The 21,136-nt window shown below is 37.4% G+C and overlaps 1 protein-coding gene across 2 annotated transcripts in view; it reads left to right on the plus strand.

Annotated features, from left to right (window-relative positions):
• The window catches only part of FIG4 (FIG4 phosphoinositide 5-phosphatase), a 97,877-nt gene that overhangs the window by 21,482 nt on the left and 55,259 nt on the right, over nt 1–21,136 (plus strand). For both annotated transcript variants that reach the window (XM_054569825.1, XM_054569826.1), the window contains exons 5-12: nt 764–814; nt 6,722–6,870; nt 9,926–10,054; nt 12,357–12,457; nt 13,672–13,834; nt 14,233–14,330; nt 19,673–19,806; nt 20,968–21,084. In XM_054569825.1, coding sequence (XP_054425800.1) covers nt 764–814; nt 6,722–6,870; nt 9,926–10,054; nt 12,357–12,457; nt 13,672–13,834; nt 14,233–14,330; nt 19,673–19,806; nt 20,968–21,084 — 942 coding nt within the window. The remainder of the gene's footprint in view (nt 1–763; nt 815–6,721; nt 6,871–9,925; nt 10,055–12,356; nt 12,458–13,671; nt 13,835–14,232; nt 14,331–19,672; nt 19,807–20,967; nt 21,085–21,136) is intronic.

The raw sequence follows: 21,136 nt of genomic DNA on the forward strand, positions 1-21,136 counted from the left end.
TTGTTATAGATAGACTGAAGTACTATTGCTAGATACGTAAGACTTTTAACATACTTATGAAACTATATAATCCAATTATGTATTTAAGTTAAAATATTTGGTAAAATTTTGGAAAGTAAAATACAGTGCTATTAAATGTTTCATACATGATAGAGGTTATCCCTGTGATGCCTGGCTGTAGCAACATTAGAAAATTTGCTAGAGTGATTTACCAAATTAAAATATTGAAGGGAAAAATTAGGACTATCCTGATATTTGTAAAAACTGTATTTGACAAATTCAATAGTCATTTGTGATCAAGTCTTTAGAAAGTTAAAATGAATGTGAAAAAAATGTTAACATTTATTAATCCTGCATGGTAGATATGTGGGTATTTTATTCTGTACTCTTTTTCACTTTAAAAACTTCACAGCTTAAAATTAGGGTGATTCACAAACATTTTGGTTGTTTTAGTCACTCTTTGTCTCTCCAATCTCAAAGCATTGACAGATGCAGCCCATTTTAAAAACAGTGCCTCAGTGGCCCGCACACATAAGCACATGATTCCCCATCTGTGGCATAATCAGTGGAGAGGAAATGATCGGACTGTAAGGTTAGGGTTCTGAAGGGATGGTCAGCCGACTTAGAAACAGCTTCAGATGAAATCCTTAATCCAGTTATGGATTGAATTCCTCAGTTTTAATGAGAGTATTTACAAACATAAGTGTATATTTGTTATGTTAAGCTATAAAAAATAATAGTAATATGCTTTGTTCTTTTTTAGGTATCTACGAATATTTCAAAATGTGGACCTATCCAGTAACTTTTACTTTAGGTAAGTTTGAGCTTAGTTTTTCTCCTATCAGCCATTTATCTGTTTACATTATTTTACAAGAGATAACAACAAAATCAGAGGACATATTAACACTTCCTCTATTCTTTTTTTTAATGGCCAAATTATTTTATTTAAGCATATAATAATACAGGTATTTCCTTCTTTTAAAAATATGGTATTTGAATGGACAAATTAAAGGTTAATTATTCTCACTATAAAAATCATTTTTGTTTGAGATGGGATTTTAATGAAATATTCTTATTTTGTAATTTTGATATACAAAAATTTTGAAATTAGCTTTCAATCTCTAATGCAGAGTTGTAACAATAACAGTTCAATTTTCAGGTATCAATTTAGCAAAATTAGATAAAAATAAATTCAAGAGAGGAAGAACTATTGTAAAACCAATGTACTGTAAATGCATTGTAAATGAATAGTTTTCCTGGAGAGGAATATAGCATTAAGTATGTATGAAAAATGTATTCTAAGGAAATAAATCAGGAGAGAAAACATTAATCCCTATTGTTGAGACATTGGTGTTTCTATTTAGGATAGCCCAAACAGGCAAACCAGACAACACAGGGACAATTTGAATATTGATAATTGAACAACAGGCAAGTAAATTATAGCAGAGCATCATGATAGAGTATTATACCACCACTGATGTGACCAATATGTAGGCCTAGTAGATACAGAGTTGTTGTGCTAAACGGAGAATTCTATCACCTGTAATGTTGAAACTAAAAAGTAACACAAAACAGCATGCACTAACAAGGACTTGAGTTATAGGGACTAAAAGAGGACCTGGAGTGTTGTAACTATTGTGTTACACACTGATGGGGCACTTTGCATTATTTAAAATTTATTTTTAAAATGTTAATATAATTAACCATTTATCTATGAAATAAAAATATGTAGATATTTTTAGATGTAGTCTACTATATAGAATGGACCATGTCTTTATTGATGTAAAACTCTAAAGGAAGCTAATTACTTTAATGGTAGTACTATGCAGTGAAGAGCTCCTAAAGAAATAATCTTCACTTCCACAAATGTTTATTTAATGTCTATTTCCATTGTGTTGGTCTCAATCATCTGCTTTTCTACCTTTATTGCTTAATTTTATGTTTATAGCATCTATGAGTTATTACTGAAGCTTGGTGATGCTGTTAGATATGGTCTCTTTCTTCATATTTTCCAACTTTGCATCCCCATTTTGACTTCGGAGCAAGGCATTCTATGAGTAAAAATATGTAGGTTAAAGTTTTTATGTCTCATAGGTAAGCTTTAGAAAACACTATACTACATTCTTAATGTTTAACTAGAATAAAGCAATTATTTTAAATAGAAAGAATTGATTGTTACACGTAAAAAAATATTCTGCCCTCCAGCTTCATTGAGATATTATTGATATACAACATATGTAAGTTTAAAGTGTACAATGTCATGATTATATACATATTTGTATGTAATGCTTACCACCATAAGATTAGTTAACCTATTACCCCTCACATAATTTTGATTTTGTGTGTGTGTGGTGGGTAACATTTCTGATTACTTTCTTGACAAATTTCAAATACATAAGTCAGTATTATTAATTATAGTTACCATGCTGTGCATTAGATCCTCAGATCTTAACTTCTAGCTGGGAGTTTTACCCTTTGACCAACATCTCCCGTTCCAAACCTCCCCTGTCCCGTACCTCTGTCAACTACAATTCTACTGTCTATGAGTTCGGCTTTTTTAGGTTCCACGTATAAGTGAGAACATACAGTATTTGTCTTTCTCTGTCTGACTTATTTCACTTAGCGAAATGCCAGCAAGGATTTCCTTTTTATAGCTGAATAATATTTCATTATGTGTGCATGCACATGTGTACATGTGTGTATCACATTTTCTTTACATATCCATTCGTTGATCTACTCTTAGGTTGTTGTCACATCTTGGCTGTTGCAAATAATCCTGCAATGAATATGGAGGTACAGTTGTCTCTTCGAGAAAGTATTTTCATTTTTCTTTGTTTATATACTCAGAAATGGAATTGCTAGATCATATGGTAGTTCTACTTTTAATTTTTTGAGAAACCTCCATACTGTTTTCTGTAGTGTCTATACCAATTTGCATTCCCACAAATAGAGCAAAGGGTTTCCTTAACATTCTTGCCCACGCTCGTTTCTTGTCTTTTTGATAGTAGCTTTTCTAACAGGTGTGAGGTGATATCTCATTGTGGTTTTAATTTGCACTTCCCTGGTGTGATGTTGAGCATATTTTCATGAATTTGTTGGATATCCGTATTTCTTTGTCTATTCAAATTTGTTTAAATCCTTTGCCCATTTTTATTTTATTTATTTATTTTTAAAGATTTTATTTATTTATTTTTTAGAGAGGGAAGGGAGGGAGAAAGAGAGGGAGAGAAACATCAATGTGTGGTTGCCTCTCACTTGTCCCCTGCTGAGGACCTGGTCTGCAATCCAGGTCTGTGTCCTTGACTGGGAATCAAACCGGCAACCCTTTGGTTTGCAGACTTGTGCTCAGTCCACTGAGCCACCCCAGCCAGGTCCTTTGCCCATTTTAAATTGTATTGTTTATTTTTTGCTATTGAATTTATGAGTTCCTTTTATATTTTTGGATATTAATCCCTTATCATATATATAGATGGTTTGCAGATATTTTCTCCCATCCCATGGTTACCTTTTTATTTTGCTGACTTTCTTCTGTGCAGAGCTTTCTAGTTTAATGTTGCCCCACTTATTTTTTTTTGCTTTTGTTGATTGTGCTATTGGTGTTATATCCAAAAAATTTTTGCCAGCAGCAATGTCAAGAAGCTTTTTCCCTCTATTTTCTACTAGTAGTTTTACAATTTTGGGTCTTATATTTAAGTCTTTAATCCATTTTGAGTTAACTTTTTGTGAGTTGTGTAAACAGGGGTCTAATTTTATTCTTCTGCAGGGGCTTATCTAGTTTTCCCATCACCTTTTAGGGAAACAACTATCCTTTACCCATTGCATGTTTTTGGTTCCCCTTGTCAAACATTAGTTGAGTGTGTATGAGTAGGTTTATTTCCAGGCTCTCAATTCTGTTTTATTGGTCTCTGGGTCTTCTTATGTCATTATCCTACTGTTTTGAATGTTAGAGCTTTTTAAAATAGCTTTATAATAAAGTTTAAAATCATCAAGTGTGATGTCTCCAACTTCGTTCTTCTTTCTTAAGATTGCTTTGGCTATTAGGGATCTTTTGTTGTTCCATTTGGATTTTAAAATTGTTTTTTCTACTTCTGTGAAAAAATGTCATTGGAATTTTGATAGGGATTGCACTAAATCTATAGATGTCTTTGAGTAATATGGGCATTTAAAAAATACGAATTCTTTTGTTCCATGAACACAAAATACCTTTCTTTTTCTTTATGTCTTCTTCAGTTTATTTCATCAATGTCTTATAATTTTTACCATACGGAGCTTCACCTCCTTGGTTAAATTTATTTCTAAGCATTTTACTTTTTTCCTGATGTTCTTGTAAATGAGATTGAAAAAAACAATAGTTTTTATTCATGTGAGATGAGATGCTAGTAAAATTAATTGCTCTACATGGTAAAATTGAATTTCATAGATGAAACCAATCAATTTCAACCGACGTACATGAATAAATTGAAGAAGAAATAATAACTGAAATAATGTGTGTGTCTCCAGACAAAATTGTAACCATCTTAAAATATGACTAAAATAATCTTGAGAAAGAAGAACAAAGTTGGAGAATTTACAAGACCTGATATCAAACTGTACTATAAGGCCACTGTAATCAAACAGTCTGGTACTAGCATAAAAACAGACACATAGATAAATGGAACGGAATAGAGAGCCCAGAAATAAACCCATGCCTTTATGGTCAATTAATATTTGACAAAGGAGACAAGATCATACAATAGGTAAAGATAGTCTATTCAAAATAAATGGTGTTGGGAAAATTGGACAGATACGATATGTGCAAAAAAAAAATGAAATTAGACCACTGTCTTACCCCATGCACAAGAATAAACTCAAAATGGAATAAAGATTCAAATGTTAGAGTCAAAACCATAAATTCTAGAAGAAAACATGGACAGTAAAATTTCAGGCATTTCTCATAGCAACATTTTTTTCTGATATACCTCCCTCAGGCAAGGAAAACAAAGGAAAAAATGAACAAATGGGGCCGCATCAAATTAAAAATTTCTGCAAAGCTAAAGAAATGATCAGCAAAATGAAAAGGGAACCCTCTGAATGGAGAACATAATGTGCCAATGAAACATTGGACAAGGTTCTAATCTCCAAAATATATAAAGAACTCATATGACTCAACTCCAGGAAGACAAATAATCCAATATAAAAATGGACAAAGGACCTGAATAAACACTTCTCCAAGGAGGGCATACAGATGGCCCATAGACATATGAAAAAATGCTCAGTATCACTAGCCATTAGAGATATGCAAATTGAAACCTCCTCATACCTTGCAAGAAATCAACAAACAAGTGCTGGCAAGGATGTGGAGAAAAGGGAACCCTAGTACACTGTTGTTTGGAGTGCAGACTGGTACAGCCACTCTGAAAAACAGTATGGAGTTTCCTTACAAAATTAAAAATGTAACTAGCTTTTGACCCAGCAACTCCACTTCTGGGAAAACACATATATCCAAAGAATCCTGAAACACCAATTCAAAGGAATATGTGCACCCCTATGTTCATAGTAGCATCGCTTACAATAGCCAAAATTTAGAAACAACCTACGTGACCATCAATAGATGAGTGGATAAAAAAGCTGTGGTACATTTATACAATCAAATACTAGGCAGCCATAAGAAAGAAGGAATTCGTGTCTTACTACAGCATGGATGGAACTGGAGACTATTAGGCTAAGTGAAATAAGCCAGGCAATGAAAGACAAATACCATATGATCTCAGTTATGACTGGAATCGAAGGAACAAAATAAACTAATGAGCATAATAGAATCGGAGGCACAGACTGACAGCTGTAAGAGGGAGTGGGGAGGTCGGGACTGGTTGAAAGGAAGTGAAGGGGTTAGACAAAGAACATGTACGCGTCACCCCTGGACAGGAGCAGCGGTGTGGGGACTGACTGCGGGAAAGGGGGCCGGGGGAGGGAGGCAACAGGGGAAAAATTGGGACAACTATAATAGCATAAACAATTAAAAAATAAAATATGACTAAAACACTTTACAAATTTATATAAACCTACAGAATTCTATTTTCTGAAATTCTGTGCTAAAATATATTACTTTTTTATGAGTATTTTATACTCATAAAAATTATTAATTATGTTAAATCCAAATGTAAAGGATTTCTTTTGGCTTAAAGACCAAATTTTATTTGAAAAAAATAAACTACTTAGACTGTTATAATTTCTTGGGTGAGTGTCAGTTCCTAAAATGTGTTTCACTGTAATAGCTTATTTTATATTTTTTTCTGTTTTATTAAGAAGTGAGTGATGGTGCCACCATTAATAATTAATATAATTATTTTTGTTCATAGTTAAACTGGATTACAGACCATGCACTGTTGCCATGAATATTGTAACATTTATAGAAGTCCATTCAGCTGCACCTGTACATAAGGCCTTGAAGTTAATTTCAATGTGAAGCAAAAAAAGCACATTTTAAATCAGTGAGTGTAGGTTGCTCACATTGTATTATATATTTCTAGTCATGCAAATGCCTAGGTCATGGAATGATTTTTAAATTTCCATTTATATTTATGGTTTACTATGTTTTATAGTACTTATTTGAACAGCACTGTTTTAGGTAAAGTAACAGGTGCTAATGAATTTAGTTCACAGTTTTTAATAACTTGTGGGAGCCAAGACCCCAATATGTTTTGCTTTTGTAATTCTTATTAAGTTTCAGTTCTGTTCTCAGTTACAGCTATGATTTGTCTCACTCACTTCAATATAATCTCACCGTCTTGCAAATGCCCCTGGAGATGTTAAAGTCAGAAACGACCCAGACTCGCCAGGAGAGCTTTGACATCTTTGAAGATGAAGGATTAATTACACAGGGCGGAAGTGGTAGGTGGTTTTCAGCATATCTAATGTATGTTAATGTGGCCTCTGTGAAATGACATCTCACTAAATTCACTCACATTTCCTTCAGATATCTCCATCCCTCGCTGCTCTTTGTCCTTCCATGAGGTTGTTTCGGATATGTGAACCTGACCAATTCATTTTCATAGAGATCATTAATCACTAGGCAATTTTATTGGTAGGCCAGCCAGAAAATTGTATGCTGACATTTTATAGCAAGTTTTCATGTACTTTTTATAGAATACATTCAGGTCTAAACCGGTGAAATTAGAATAAAGATTTTGTTTTTAAGTAATGGAGAATACATACTACCACCTTATTTTCTTTCCTAGTTACCAGTTTAATATGGGCTGAATTTTAGGAAAAAATTACCATGGGTTGTCTATTTTGTCCTAGACATTTACATACAAAGTCCCTAATCCTCATTAACACTTTTCAGTTGGTATAATGCACTCTTAAAGAAATAAAGACTAAGTAGAAAACTGAGGCCCGAGATTAAGATCACATGACCAGTATCCAGAGGAACCAGTGCAGCAGGCTGGAGGCTATTCTTACTTTGGTTCCAGCCTGACCCATCAGTCCCTCACATGCCTTGCTTCTGTCAGGACTATAGCAGGATCGCCGCAGGACCCTTGTGTGACTAGTCTAGGGCGACCCTGGAGATCCTGGACTAACCAATCAGTCACACAACAGAATTAGTAGCTTTATCCCTAGATTTTTGGGTTGGTCTAGAACTCTAATACCAGATGCATTGCTAAAGCAAATGTTGTGAAGGAGTCATTTCAAACTTAAAGCTAAGGCAGTTTAGCTGAATTGGAGTTACTATGGAAATGAAGTTAGTCAATAACGTCTTGGGTGCCTTGCTCTATGCAGCTTAAATAATGGTGATGATGATATGGGCATAGGAGATAGAATGTAATATAAAGTTCCAGAAAGTTTGTCCTTGCAGGACCCTCAAGAGGCTGTGACCTATTAGCATTTTGCCAAAGGTTCTGGTCCACTCTAAGAAGACTTAAGACTATTACTGACACTGAATGCCATTTCTGTCATTGCCCTTAACTCTTCTTTGATTAACTCTTGATCAATAGTCAATAGAGATTGACTATTACTTGAGCTAAGATCAAACCCAATGCACCCTCTCTTCCCCAGAACATCTAGATCACATAAATTTGCCCTGATTCAGATACGTGAATTATAACCTATGCTAATAGAGACAGGTGGAGGTTAAGATCATGTGTGCCTGAATATTCGTGCATCATTTCTTCTAAATAGCTCCCTTAGTAATAGAAAAGCCAAAAGTAGTACTAAATTAGCACTACATGTCATCCCAAATAAATATTTGAATATCTGTTTTGGGATCTGAATTAAGTTTCTAATGCCACGTGATTTTTTACTGTCTCTAGAGCTACCCTTCTTGATAGATAGGAATAACAGTGTGTATTAGGTTTGTATAGCTGTTATGAGAAATTAGCACAAACTTAATGGCTTAAAACTATACAAATTTATTTCCTGATGGAAGTCAGAAGTCCAAAATTGTTCTCGGCAGACTAAAACTTGGGTGTTGACAGGCCTACATTCCTCTCTTGAAAACTTAAGGGAAAGTTCATTTTCTTGCTCTTTCCATCTTGCAGAGGCTGCCTGCATTTCCTGGCTCACAGCCCCCTTCCGTCAACAAAGCCAGCAGTGGACAGTCAAGTTTTTTCATACTACATTGTTAGGACATTCCTGTTTTCCTCTTTCATTTATAAGGGCCCTGATTACATTGGACCTAACTGGATAATCCAAAATAATCGCTCTATCTCAAGGTCATCTGATTAGCAACCCAATTCCATCTGCAACTCTAATTCCTCCTTGTCATGTAATGTGACATAAGCATAGATTCTGGTGATTAGGACACAGACATGGTGGCAGCGGAGTGGGGGTGGGTGTCATTTTCCTACCACACGGGGGGAAACTGGCAGGAAACAGAGAGTGAGGGTAGAAGGTATGTGGGTAGGCAGAAAAGGACAATAATACATTTCTTAAAAAGTCCCTGCTGTCTCAAGCGGTGTATTAGTCACTTTGCATCTATTATTTAATCTGAACAATATCTCTGAGGTGGTGAGGAGTAGTAGTATCATCATTTTACAGTTTGGCAAGTTGAAGTTCAGAAGCGTTAAGTAACCTACCAAAGGTCACAGAGCTGGTAAGTGGCAAAGACAGGACTCTAAACCATATCCATACTGTACATGCTCTGTGTAATACATTGAAGGGTCAGAGAAGATTTAGTTTTTATGAATCAGTGTATTTGTCATAGTGTATAAACACTCTTGGCACATCATGTTTTAAGAAAAAGATAGTATTGATTGCCTGCTATCCAGAATCTTTTAAACCATTATCTTATAAATATACTTTTGCACTTAATATAACTTTTATAAAACTCATTGGTGTTCAATAAACATGTCTAGATATGATGAAATTGTGTTTGATGAAATTAATTTCTTCATATAGAAAAAACCTGATATAATAACTACCACTGTGGAAGTCTCACTAAGACACCAGGCTTGTTCTAAACATTTTATATGCATTATCACCTTAGTTCATCTTTACAACAACCACATGATACCGGTACGGGTGAGGAAATGGGGGCACTGAGAATAGCAGGGGACACTCCTGCTCACATCAGCCACCCCGCTGACGAGAGGCAGAGCCAGGATTTGGACTCGGGCCCTCTGGCCCCAGAGCAGTGCTCCCGGTTGCTGCTGTGCGTTGCCTCTCAGCCTTACTCATGTATGTGTACGTGCGCCCTTAATTTCCCTGTCACTTCCTTTTCTCTTAGGTTAAAAACTCTCACAAATAAAAAAAAAATGAGTTTCTTCTTTGACTTCATGGAGTATTAGCACAGTGTTCTGGACAATGATATGAATTATACCTACTGCAAATGGCAATGCTATTAATCAGGCATCTTATTTTGAAGTTAAAAACAGAAGTTAAAGGTCTTAACAATGAGTTGAATGTCAACCAATTGCCTATCGTTCTGATACCGACTTTTATTTTTCAGGTGTATTTGGGATCTGTAGTGAACCTTATATGAAGTATGTGTGGAATGGTGAACTTCTGGATGTAATTAAGAATGCTGTCCATCGTGACTGGCTGTTGTATATCATTCACGGGTTCTGTGGGCAGTCAAGTATCCTTTCTTAAAAAAAAATTAAGGTACACATTAGTAAACTTATGCTGTACCAATTTGTGGAAAGCGGTCTATGAATTATAAGATTATAATTATCATGCTATGTACCCAACAGGAAAACTTACCCATGGTGCCATGTGGTAAAGCTACAAAGAGGAATGCAAATCACTTAAAATCTATTATGTACACAGAGAGATAAAAAACAAGGAAGAAATCCTTAGGATGCTATGTGCATCCTAAGTTATATAGGTGATAAGTATCATTCTTCCCTGGGAAAGGGAGCAGAATCTCTGACAGGTGGGGAGCTTGGGGAAGGCTTGTAGGAAGAGTTGAACTTGGCCTGGGCCCTAAACGAAAGTCAGGCACAGGGAATGCAGTCGTGGGTTGGGGAGCACCGTGAGTGTAGAGGTGGAAAAGTTCATGGGAGTGTTTTTGTGGCTTGTGTTTAAAACTCCGGGGAGGTGCAATGTTGTGGGAAAGAGCTCGATAGAAGGGAATCACGTTACAGTCACCTGATTGCTTTGGTGGTCAGACTAAGGACTTTGGGTTTGGTGCTAGAGCTTTTGAAAGTTTTTTTTTCAAGAAGGTGATGTACATAGTAGTACTTAGGAAGTTCTGAGTTGACACTTTTTCCCCTTTCATTTAATTGCTAGCTATATTGAAACCTTTCAAGAAAGTACTGTTACAAGGTTTAGAAAGGCACTGTGCATATTTCTGGAAGTGGTATTTAGGTTTTCCTATCCCTTTTTGACTCAAAGAGGGTGTCCAACCTGCGGCCCAGGATGGCTATGAATGTGGCCCAACACAAAATCATAAAGTTACTTAAAACATTATGAGATTTTTTTGTGTTTATGTGTCACAGTGTATTTTTTGTGTTTATGTGTCACAGTGTAAAGCAAGACAGCTTTTCTTCCAATGTGGCCCAGAGACACCAAAAGGTTAGACACTTCTGAGAGGGCATTTGTGCACCTACTGTGTTGTCTAGCTGACATCCTTCCTTGTGTCTTAGAATTTTTCCAAGACCTATCATGAAAACTTTAAAGGAATGGTTATTTTGAGATTAGTAAGTGAGTGAATGTTATTGACTAATATTATGTTTTCTAACACCAGAGCATTTCAGAGTGGAATCAAGGGGTACAGCTGGGGAGGTTCGTCTTGGAGAGTGCCCCGCCTCCTTTGTGGCAGTTGAGGAAGAGGAGAGGCTAGATAAAGACACAGAGGAATTTTGAAACGAAGATGAGTGAGATTTTATGTGCTACACTTGAAAATCAGGCTTATTACTTTATAATCATTTCCAACGGGCGAGTGGTATTATCTGCTTGATTATTCATTGAATAATGAGTTTTGGCCCTGAAATACTTAGTCTGTTTCGATAAGATAATCTACCTGGAAAGAACACAAGGTTTTCATCACCAAGGACACCAGGAAGAACATGCTACAGTTTCTAAAAGATCTCTCTAAACTGTTTTATACCACCAAGAGCTAATTCAAGGCCTGCCTACATGAAGCACCATAAATATTTGCTTTTTTAAAGTAGCAACTACCACCATAGATTATAATCTTAAAGCTCATTAGTTTAAATGATGAATCTAGTCTCCTAGTTATAAAGTATTTATGAATTCTGGAAATCTATGTGGTGATAAAAGTAGTTACTCTTATTAAACATTTACTTCAGGCCAGGTACTACTTTTATACACATTACCTAGCCTAGTCTTCCCAGCCTAATAAAATTAGTTTCTTTATTAGCACTTACACCATTCTACAGAAAATGAAACTGAGACTTAAAAAGTATAATGGGGTGATATAACAATAAGCTGTATGTTGATTAAACAGTTCACAGTGTTCAGTTTTTGCAGTTAGGTGATAAATTTGGATTACTTCTGTACTCCATTCCCTCAGTTTTATAGATGGTCTCATAGTTTAAATAGCCTGTTCGGTGACAGGCTGACAGGCGTATGATCTCTGAAGACTAAGGAAGGATTAGTTGTACCTGGTTACATCCTTTAGTTGGCTGCAAGGACAGACCAGGTCTTTCATTGGCCAGTAGCCCCACAGCTGGTTACCATTTCCTCTGAAATTCTTAGAAACCACTCCTTAGGGGGGGGGTCCTCTTTTTGCCTTAAATATCTGCATAATTTGGGAGAAGAGCTGGACCCAGTGCTTTTCATTCTTGGGCGGAGCTTTTGGTATTCTTTAACCCACTTGACAAAATGTATTTAAATGTGTATTTTAGGTGTAATGATTCTCTTGGTTTGTCATGTGACATTCATGAATGCAAAATAGCTTTAACCTAATTTCTAAGAGCTGTTGATCTATGGACGACCAGTGTATGTCACCCTAATAGCCAGAAGATCCAGCAAGTTTGCGGGGACCCGTTTTCTCAAGAGAGGTGCGAACTGTGAGGTAAGATGGGGAAAAAAAAACAGCGCTGCTGGCATTTTAACCTTTTACATCAGCTTTGCTGATAGATGAAGCAAAGCAGATTTTTAGAAAGTGCAATGTCTTTAGCGTAGGACACTGAAGGGAATGGTTCTCCAGAGTATTCAAAATTTATGAATAATATGATTAATATACAGCTGTTCTGAACTATCAGCTATTTTAGAGCAAGTTATGCAATGCCTTAGGGAGTTGGGAAATGTCTAATGTTTTGGAGGATGAACCATTTCTGTAATGTATGAAAAACTTCAGTACATATATAATGTAGAGACTGAAAAAGCAAAGCACCTCCAGCCAAGGAATAAATGGAGGGGAGAGCTTGTTGAAGATGCATCCTCGATAAGGATAAGGAGAGCAAGACGTGGGAGACTGTTTACCCTCTTCCCCATGCTTCAGTTTGGCTCGAGGCAGACTCCTTATTCTGTTCACCAGAATAGGATAACAACAAAAACTCATCCTGCCAGCAGTCGTGGAATCCTCATTGAGTGCTTAGACTCTATTTGCAATAGACAATTTGAGGTTAAGTAGATGTGTGATTGAGTGGACAGATTGAGACACTCATTTTGATCCTGGCTTAAAATAGCAACATTGTTCTTAAAATTATATGAATAATAAAAATAGCTGTAACTGGTGCTTTAAAAAAATCAGGATCCTGTAGCTATGTTATTTAGTTTTGAATATTCAAAGGGTATCCCAACAGACATGTTATTAATGCCTCCAAAATTATTTTTTGACATATCCTTATATACTTTTAATAGATAAAGACACCTCAAGACCCCCCTTTTTTTCTTCTGTCCATTAGACATGTGAATCTCACTCTTTTCATTTCATCTTTGTCTTCAGAATTGAATTTTTATATTCCATTGGTCTTCCTAACCTATATAATTCCATGTAATTTTTTTTTCTTTTCTCTCTCTTTCTGCCATTTGTATCATTCAAGATGTTCTCTACTATTTGTATTATTGGCTATTTCATTTAATTTTTCCTAATTCCTATTTTTAATTGTCTTCCTTTATTGCATTTTAATGGTTTGCCTTTTCTAATGTACACAGTATTGATCAACATGTGTCTCTTTCAAAACTTTCTAAGAATAAGAGTTATAATTTAATTGTACCCTTGAAATGTTTTTCATTACAAATTTCTAAGAACATAAAATGCCTTAAACATAACTTTTTTTTCAGGGTGATGTTGCAAATGAAGTGGAAACTGAACAAATACTCTGCGATGCTTCTGTGATGTCTTTTACTGCAGGAAGTTACTCTTCTTATGTACAAGTTAGAGGATCAGTCCCTTTATACTGGTCTCAAGACATTTCAACTATGATGCCTAAGCCACCTATTACATGTATGTGGAACAGTCTTTCTAATGGCACTTCTTCTTTACCTACAGTTAGAGATAATTGACTTTGTCACAGAAATCTCATAAATGCTTATGTTTTGACAAAATTTTAGTACTAGAAAGATAATTTTATTATTTTATGCAATAACGTTATATTTTTCTTTAATTTTGGCTGCTAGTAAATTATTTACATTTTACTTCAGAAACATTAAAATTTTTCAAATCCAATAAATACATGAAGAATGAGTGTCTTGATAAGCTCAAGAAGAACTGGGGAAGTGAGACTACTGGATTAGTTGAATTGCATTTCTATAAACATGAAGTAACAAAACAAAAACCCTATACTTTTATTCTTGCTTTCTGGTTTTCATTCTGGTATTTGTTCATCATTTTTTCCTTTTTAGTGGATCAGGCAGATCCATTTGCTCACGTGGCTGCCCTTCACTTTGACCAGATGCTCCAGAGGTTCGGCTCCCCCATCATCATCTTGAATTTGGTGAAGGTAGGATATGCTCACCTTTTTGGTTATGAAATGCAATCACACTGGACAGCCTTTTTCTCAGCACGGACAGGTTGAACAAGCTTGCTTCACCTTTCTCCAAAGGGGAGACTTGTGGACCTAGCATGCTGTGCTGGCCCACTGTGGCTGAGCCGTCTTGAGCTGCTGTCCTTTGACTTCAGATCCCGTGTGGCCTCTTCCCTGCATACCAAGGAGAATCAGTGATAAGCTTCCAAGGGGAGAGTGTGATGCAGTGTGCCAGTCTCCTGATTTCCTTGGGTGAACTAGACATGGGTGAAAGTCTGCCTCAGTTTCCAGGACAGCTTGGAGAAGGAAGCCAGGCGACCAAACAGCCACAGCCAGGCCTTAATACAGCTAGTTCCCTTGACAATCCAGAAGCTCTCCTGGGCAAGTTAGTACATAATAAGAGGACCTAAAGGCTAGATTCAGAAATTGGAGTGCTGTTGTGGCTCGTGAATCAGGTGGACAAAGTGGTGTCATGGCCTCATAGTTCTGTGCTTTGCTGTCAGAGCACACTGTCTGGTCACCATATTTTGTGTATCAGTAGGCACACAGGTCAAAGGCCTAGGATGGAGGACAAGGAGTCCAAATAATAAATTGTATCTGTATTTGTTGCAACCAACTTAATTGAAAGAATGTCAGTCTGCAGCCCCGAGAGTATGGAAAACGAGGGTTTTGTTATCGTTGCGGCAGTGGCCAACAGCCTAGTAATGTCTGAGGTTATTTTGAGAAGTTGGTTAATAAATCTAACTCAATTTAATCAAAACCCAAGAGACCCTGTGTTTATTTAGTCTGTTGTTTAACAAGTATTTCTGAAGGTTTTCTTTGTGCCAGTGAAATCACAGAAACTGCTGCCGCCTTCATGGAGCTCACAGTCTAGTGGAGGAGACTGTGAAGTAACGCAGGGTGAGCAGCGCTATGAGAGCTTACGGCAGTCCCCGAGGAAGTGGAAAGTCAGCGCAGCTGAAGGAAGGGGCTAATACTAGTCCACAAAGCCAGAGGATAATAGTCAACTCCGAAGAGTGGGTACAAAGGCCCTGAAACTGGAGAGGATGTGGTGTGTTTGAGGAACGGAAGGCCTGTGTGGCTGCAGCCCAGAGTATGAGGGCAAGGGAGCCTGTTGTGAGATGCGGCTGAACAGAGATGAATCTGGTCCTTATCCTGAGAGTAATGGAAAACCATTGAAGGTTTTGCATAGTTGAGAGAATTGTGATCAGATTTATATTTTGAAAACATCCTGGCCTTTACATAGAGAACAGATTGATTGGTACAAGATGGAAGTCGATGCTTGAAGTCTATGTAGGAGGCCATTATAATTGTCTAGTAAAGAGGTGATGCTGGCTTGTCCTGTGGTGGTGTGGTGCAGAGATACAGAAGTGCATAGAGGAGGTAGACTCGGTGAGGGGCAGGGTTTCAAATGAAGGAGAGGGAGAAGTCAGGCTTGGTTCTCAGGTTTTTGATTTACTCAGGTGGATGGATGGCTATTGATTCACTGACACAGGAAACATTGACTCAGTCTATGGGGAAGATGCTGAGCATGGTTTGGACATGCTGAGGTTTAGGAGTATCGGAGTCCTCTAAAAGGAGATGGCAAATAGGTGGTCAGTTTGTGAGCTGGAAGCTCAGAGGAGAGGTCTGGGCTGAGATGTGATTTTTGAAGGCATGGGCGTGGGTGGGATGCCCATATGGAAGCTGTAGAGTGAGAAGAGGGAAGAGCCTTTGGGCCCGTCTTGAGGACCTCCAGCTCTTACCGTCCAGTTAGAGTGCTCTGAGTCTGACTGTAAAGCAGTCAGAGAAAACAGACACAAGTAGGAAGAAAACCAGAGGAGTGCTGTTATGAAAACCAAGAGAAAACATGTTTCATGATGAGAGAAGTAAGTGGTCAACAGTGCAAAGTGTAGACGGGTCAAGTACGATGAAAAGGGAAGAAATGCTCATTGGTGTTAGCAACACCAAGGGCACTGACTGAAGCAGCTGAGGTGTGGAGTGGAAGTGAGCAGTGGTGGCAGTGGGTACACAGTGAAAAATGAAGAGGAGTTGGTGTTTTTATCACTTTTTAAAAAGAGATCAGGCCCTGGCCGGTGTGGGTCTGCTGGTTGGAGTGTCGTCCCATGACTGAAAGGTTGCACGTTCGATCGCTGGTCCAGGCACATGTGGGGAGCAACCAGTCGATGTTTCTCTCTTTTCCTTCTCCTGTCCCTTCCTCTCCCTCTAGGAGCAATGAGAAAATGTCCTTGGGTGAGGATGAAAAAAAAGAGAGAGGGCGAATCATGATGATATATTTAGACACTGTGGGAAGGATACATTTGAGATCTTTGAGGAAAGGTACAAAGCACAGGAGAGAAAAGGGATGATCGGTGGCATCATGTACTTAGGAAAAGAGGAAAAGAAGAAATCTGAACCACAGAGACAAGACCTGTGGGATTCCAGAGAATAATAAAGGGGCAGAGAGAGAGAGAGAGAGAGAGAGAGAGAGAGAGAGTGTGTGTTTTAAATCGAGGGTTTGGAGGAACGCGGCCTGAAAGCGGCCACCCTACTGGGAGGGTGGTGTGAGGAGGGGGCCTCAGGCAATGCGGCGGTCAGCTGCGTTTCTTCTGCCGTTGCTCTTTGGGTTATGTAACTATTGCATCCTACCAGGGACTGACTCTGTAAAATAAATCATTCAGATATTAAATACATCATTTTTCTAGACTTCTGTTCACATTAATTCTGAAATTTCACTTTCACATCTCTCTCCCTCTCAACTCAGAATAATATAAGGTGATAATAGTTGAATACTCTATGATCTCAGCCTAGTATTATTGAATAGTAGCAATAATGTACATTATTTAAAAATTAGAGTAGGACAGCTATAGTAACAAAGACTGTCACGGACACTTTTCTAGTAAATGTATAGGAAATAAAATATTGATAGTATAGAAATAAGTTATTGCTAAAGCACTAAATTATAAGGTATTATTAGAATATAAACATTGACCTAAATTGTAGATATTCTTCATGGTTTACGGAGTCCTGATAGTTGGTTAGAAGCTATAGTTAAATGGAGATTCAGTCTGTGACATTTAAAATAGTTCTCTATTAAATACACAGATTCAAGAAATAATATCTGATATATGCAATTTTGTAAAGTTTTTTTTTTTTTTTTTTGCACAGGTTTCTCAAAAGTTCATTTTAAAAAATATTTAAAGGCCAGTCTATTGTTCTTTGTCACAAAAATCCTGGCAATAACTGGAGATTAACTAAAAATAGTGTGGAGATTGAGCGGCTGTTTTGTGGAATGGAAAGAAAATTTTCGTTGTTTTGTTTTTGTCACTATTTTATTCATAGCATAAAAGGAGATACTTATTTAGTTCCCTTAGAAGACATCATTATTAACTTCTGATGGAGAAGTCAAGGAATGTGTGTGTGTAAAATAATACCGAGGAATATTCACTCTTTATTCTGCCTCTACATGAAGTTACTGAAGTGAAATACTTTTCTTGATTTCTTTTCTCTTTTACCCTGTGTTGTGAACCTTCCCCCCCACCCCCCACCCCCCACACCTCAATTGTGGAAGTTTGAGGCATTGGTAGACAGACATTTTGCAGCAATGCATACATCTTCAATGCTGCTACTGGGGATCTATAGAAAGTCAGCTTGGGATCAAGCATAAGTGTACATCAGAGGATTTTAACCGGGGGCCGCAGATGACCATTAGAGGGGGGGTCTCTGAACCCTTTGAAATGATATGCAGAATCACTTGTATATGTGAAATTTTCATTTGGTTGTTAAAGAGGTCTGTGATCCCAAGAAGGTTGACTAACCAATCCACTAACACTAATTCCCTATGGATAGACTATGCACAAAAGAGGTTCTTTATTTAGAGATGATCAAAGGTTGATTAAATAATCTTTTCTCTCCATCTCATAAAATGTCACATATTTTTTATTGTTTTAGAGAGAAATGGGAATGGAGGGAGAAAGATATGGAGAGAAACATCGATTTGTTGCATCTCATACATGCCCCAACCCGGTACCAAACCCACAACGCAGGCATGTGCCCGGACAGGGAATCAAACTGGCAGCCTTTCCCTTTGTGGGACAGTGTCCAACCAACTGAGCCACACGAGTCAGGGCTAAAATATCAGATTTGACAAAATAATTTCAAAACGTTTTTGTTTCCCTAGTCGATTTAAAATGCTTTTGAGAGACATTCTAGATATATAATTTAATTTTCTCAGGTGTAAAAATAAGCTAAATCTATGTTTATCCTAAACTGATATGACACTCTTTTTAATCAACTGTTTTCTCATTTGATTTATTTAGCTGTACAGAACAGACACCCTTTGTTGTTCCCACAGTTGTTATCTAAGTTCATGGCAACTGAAAAGGAATCACCACGATGGAAAACAGCGTAGCGTTGGTTTGACACCAGTGGTAGCGCCTCAGTGGCCACATCAGTGTCGCTCTTGCTGAAGTGAAGGCCTATCAGGATAATGATAAAAATAGTTAAATTTTATTAATACTTACCATGTTTCAGATGTTAATTATCATGTTTTACCTCACTTAAACCACATGTTAATGCCATAAAAAGATGCTATGGTTACCCAATTTTATAGGTGAAGAAATGGAGGCCTAGGGAAGCTGGGAACCTTGCCCGAGGCCACGGGGCTAGTAAGCGGCAGAGCCAGCTTTCCAGCCACAGAGCTGTGCAGCAATGCACCAGCCCCTGCTGGTCCATCACCAGCCCCTGCTGGGTGAGAGGCAGTATCTAAGGAGGCAGGGCAGGCAGGGGGCAGAAAGGAAGGTTTAGTGCCGTGAACACCTCTCAGCTTTGGTTCATTCAACCACAGTGTAAAAAGGAAAAAGCTGTCTGCCTTGGCTGCCTCACAGGGTATTTTGTGAGAGTCAAATTTAAAAACAAGGAAAGACTGTGAAAGCACTCTCTGCTATGCCAGTTTGGGGATCATTCATCCAGACCCAGTTGATTTGCGTAGTCCTTAAATGGCTGGAGTTTGGGGGTTCCCTTCTTCTGGTTCTTTGGGATTCTCTTCTGCAAAAGTGGGGTGTGGAGGGTGTAGGCTGGGCTTCTTGGGCTGCAGGATGTTACTAGGAAGAAATCTGATCTCTTTGAGTCTTTAGAGCTCATTATCTGTTGACTTAAATTCAATCAATTATTTATCTCTTTGCATTTACATTATTTTAATTTTCATAGATAGGTTTCATTTCAGTACTTTTAAGATTCGGACTTTTTGCCTTATCTTGGCTGAAAAGTAAAAATGTTAAAAGTCTGTTGCTCTGGTTTAAAGTAATTGGAACACTGAAAATGTTTTGTTTTTGATCAAGGAACGAGAGAAAAGAAAGCATGAGAGGATTCTGAGCGAAGAACTCGTAGCTGCTGTGACATACCTCAACCAGTTTCTGCCCCCGGAACACACTATTATTTACATTCCGTGGGATATGGCCAAGTACACAAAAAGGTGAGTACATATTAATATGTCTGGTTGTGATATTTTCCTTTTTTGTGATGTAAAATAGCAGAAAGGTGATCTCTATGGTAAGTTAGTTACTCTTCTAATTTCTTTCATGAACCTGCTGAGGGGCTGTTGAGTGCTTAAATAAATAGATCAACTCTTTTTTTTTTTTTTTTTTTTTTTTTTGCCCACTTTTTATGCTGCTTGGTAGTCGTCATTCCAGAACATCTCTTACTCCACTTCTTTTCTTTAAAGGCCTTCATTTCACTTATTTCTATTCTGTTCGCCCTCCCCGTTTGGTCACCTTCTCTGATACCTCTTTCAGATGATCTCACCTGTGGTTGAACCTGCATTAACTCCCCAGTGTTTACAGTAAATCCAAACTCCTGGATGTGATGTTAAAGCCCCATCACCTGCTTGGTTCTAGAATGTAATAACTTTTTTATTCCCAGGTCTGTCCTGTCCTGAAAAACTGGACTTCCTCCTCTGCCCCCAGTGTGGCAGCTGAGGTCCATTCTTTATTCCTGTTCTTCTCCTTGTGCTTTCCTTCACTTCTCCCGAGAGTGCTTTCCCACCGGTGTTACTCATCACGATCTGATTCAGAACATCTCCAAGGAACTTTCATTAACCTTGGATTGTCTTTTTACTCATTTACTAGGCATCATATAAACAGTAGGTTTATTTAGAGGTCTTTTAAAAAATGTTTCGGTATTGTTTTGCACAAAATCGTTATACCTTTTCTAAACCATTTTATGTAGTTAGATACACCCAAACACAGTGTTTTCTCCACCTGCCACCTGCAGTATGCATTGTGTTCTCTTCACAGTCATGTTATGAATGCATATTGACTCAAATGACTTGACTTTTGAGGAGTGAAAGGCTTTGGGAAAAGCTTTTGCAGGGATGTAATGTGCCAAGAGTAAGGCTTGTCAATAGTTGATATTAAATTACAGGCCCTTAATGTCTCTTTGCAGCAAATCTTGTTACTTACTGAGTATAAATTATATTCTGGAAATTGCTAGTGTCCCTGTTGAGTACACACCAAAGGTTTTTAAAATGAAATCCCTGAATATCATTTCTATAGACTTATTTGCTTTAGGTATAAGGATAAATAGGTATTAAAACTTGGGTTCTTCTCACTTTTCTCATTCTTTCTTCCCTCCTCAGCAAACTGTGTAATGTTCTCGATCGACTGAATGTAATTGCAGAAAGTGTGGTGAAGAAAACAGGTTTCTTTGTAAACCGTCCTGATTCTTACTGTAGCATTTTGCGGCCAGATGAAAAGTATGTATGATGTTAAAAAACTTAAATCAAAGAATTTTGCTCTATGGATAAA

Source organism: Pteronotus mesoamericanus, unplaced genomic scaffold (assembly GCF_021234165.1).
Source record: "Pteronotus mesoamericanus isolate MK-2021 breed Mesoamerican mustached bat unplaced genomic scaffold, CSHL_Meso_final contig_20, whole genome shotgun sequence".
Classification (NCBI taxonomy): domain Eukaryota; kingdom Metazoa; phylum Chordata; class Mammalia; order Chiroptera; family Mormoopidae; genus Pteronotus; species Pteronotus mesoamericanus.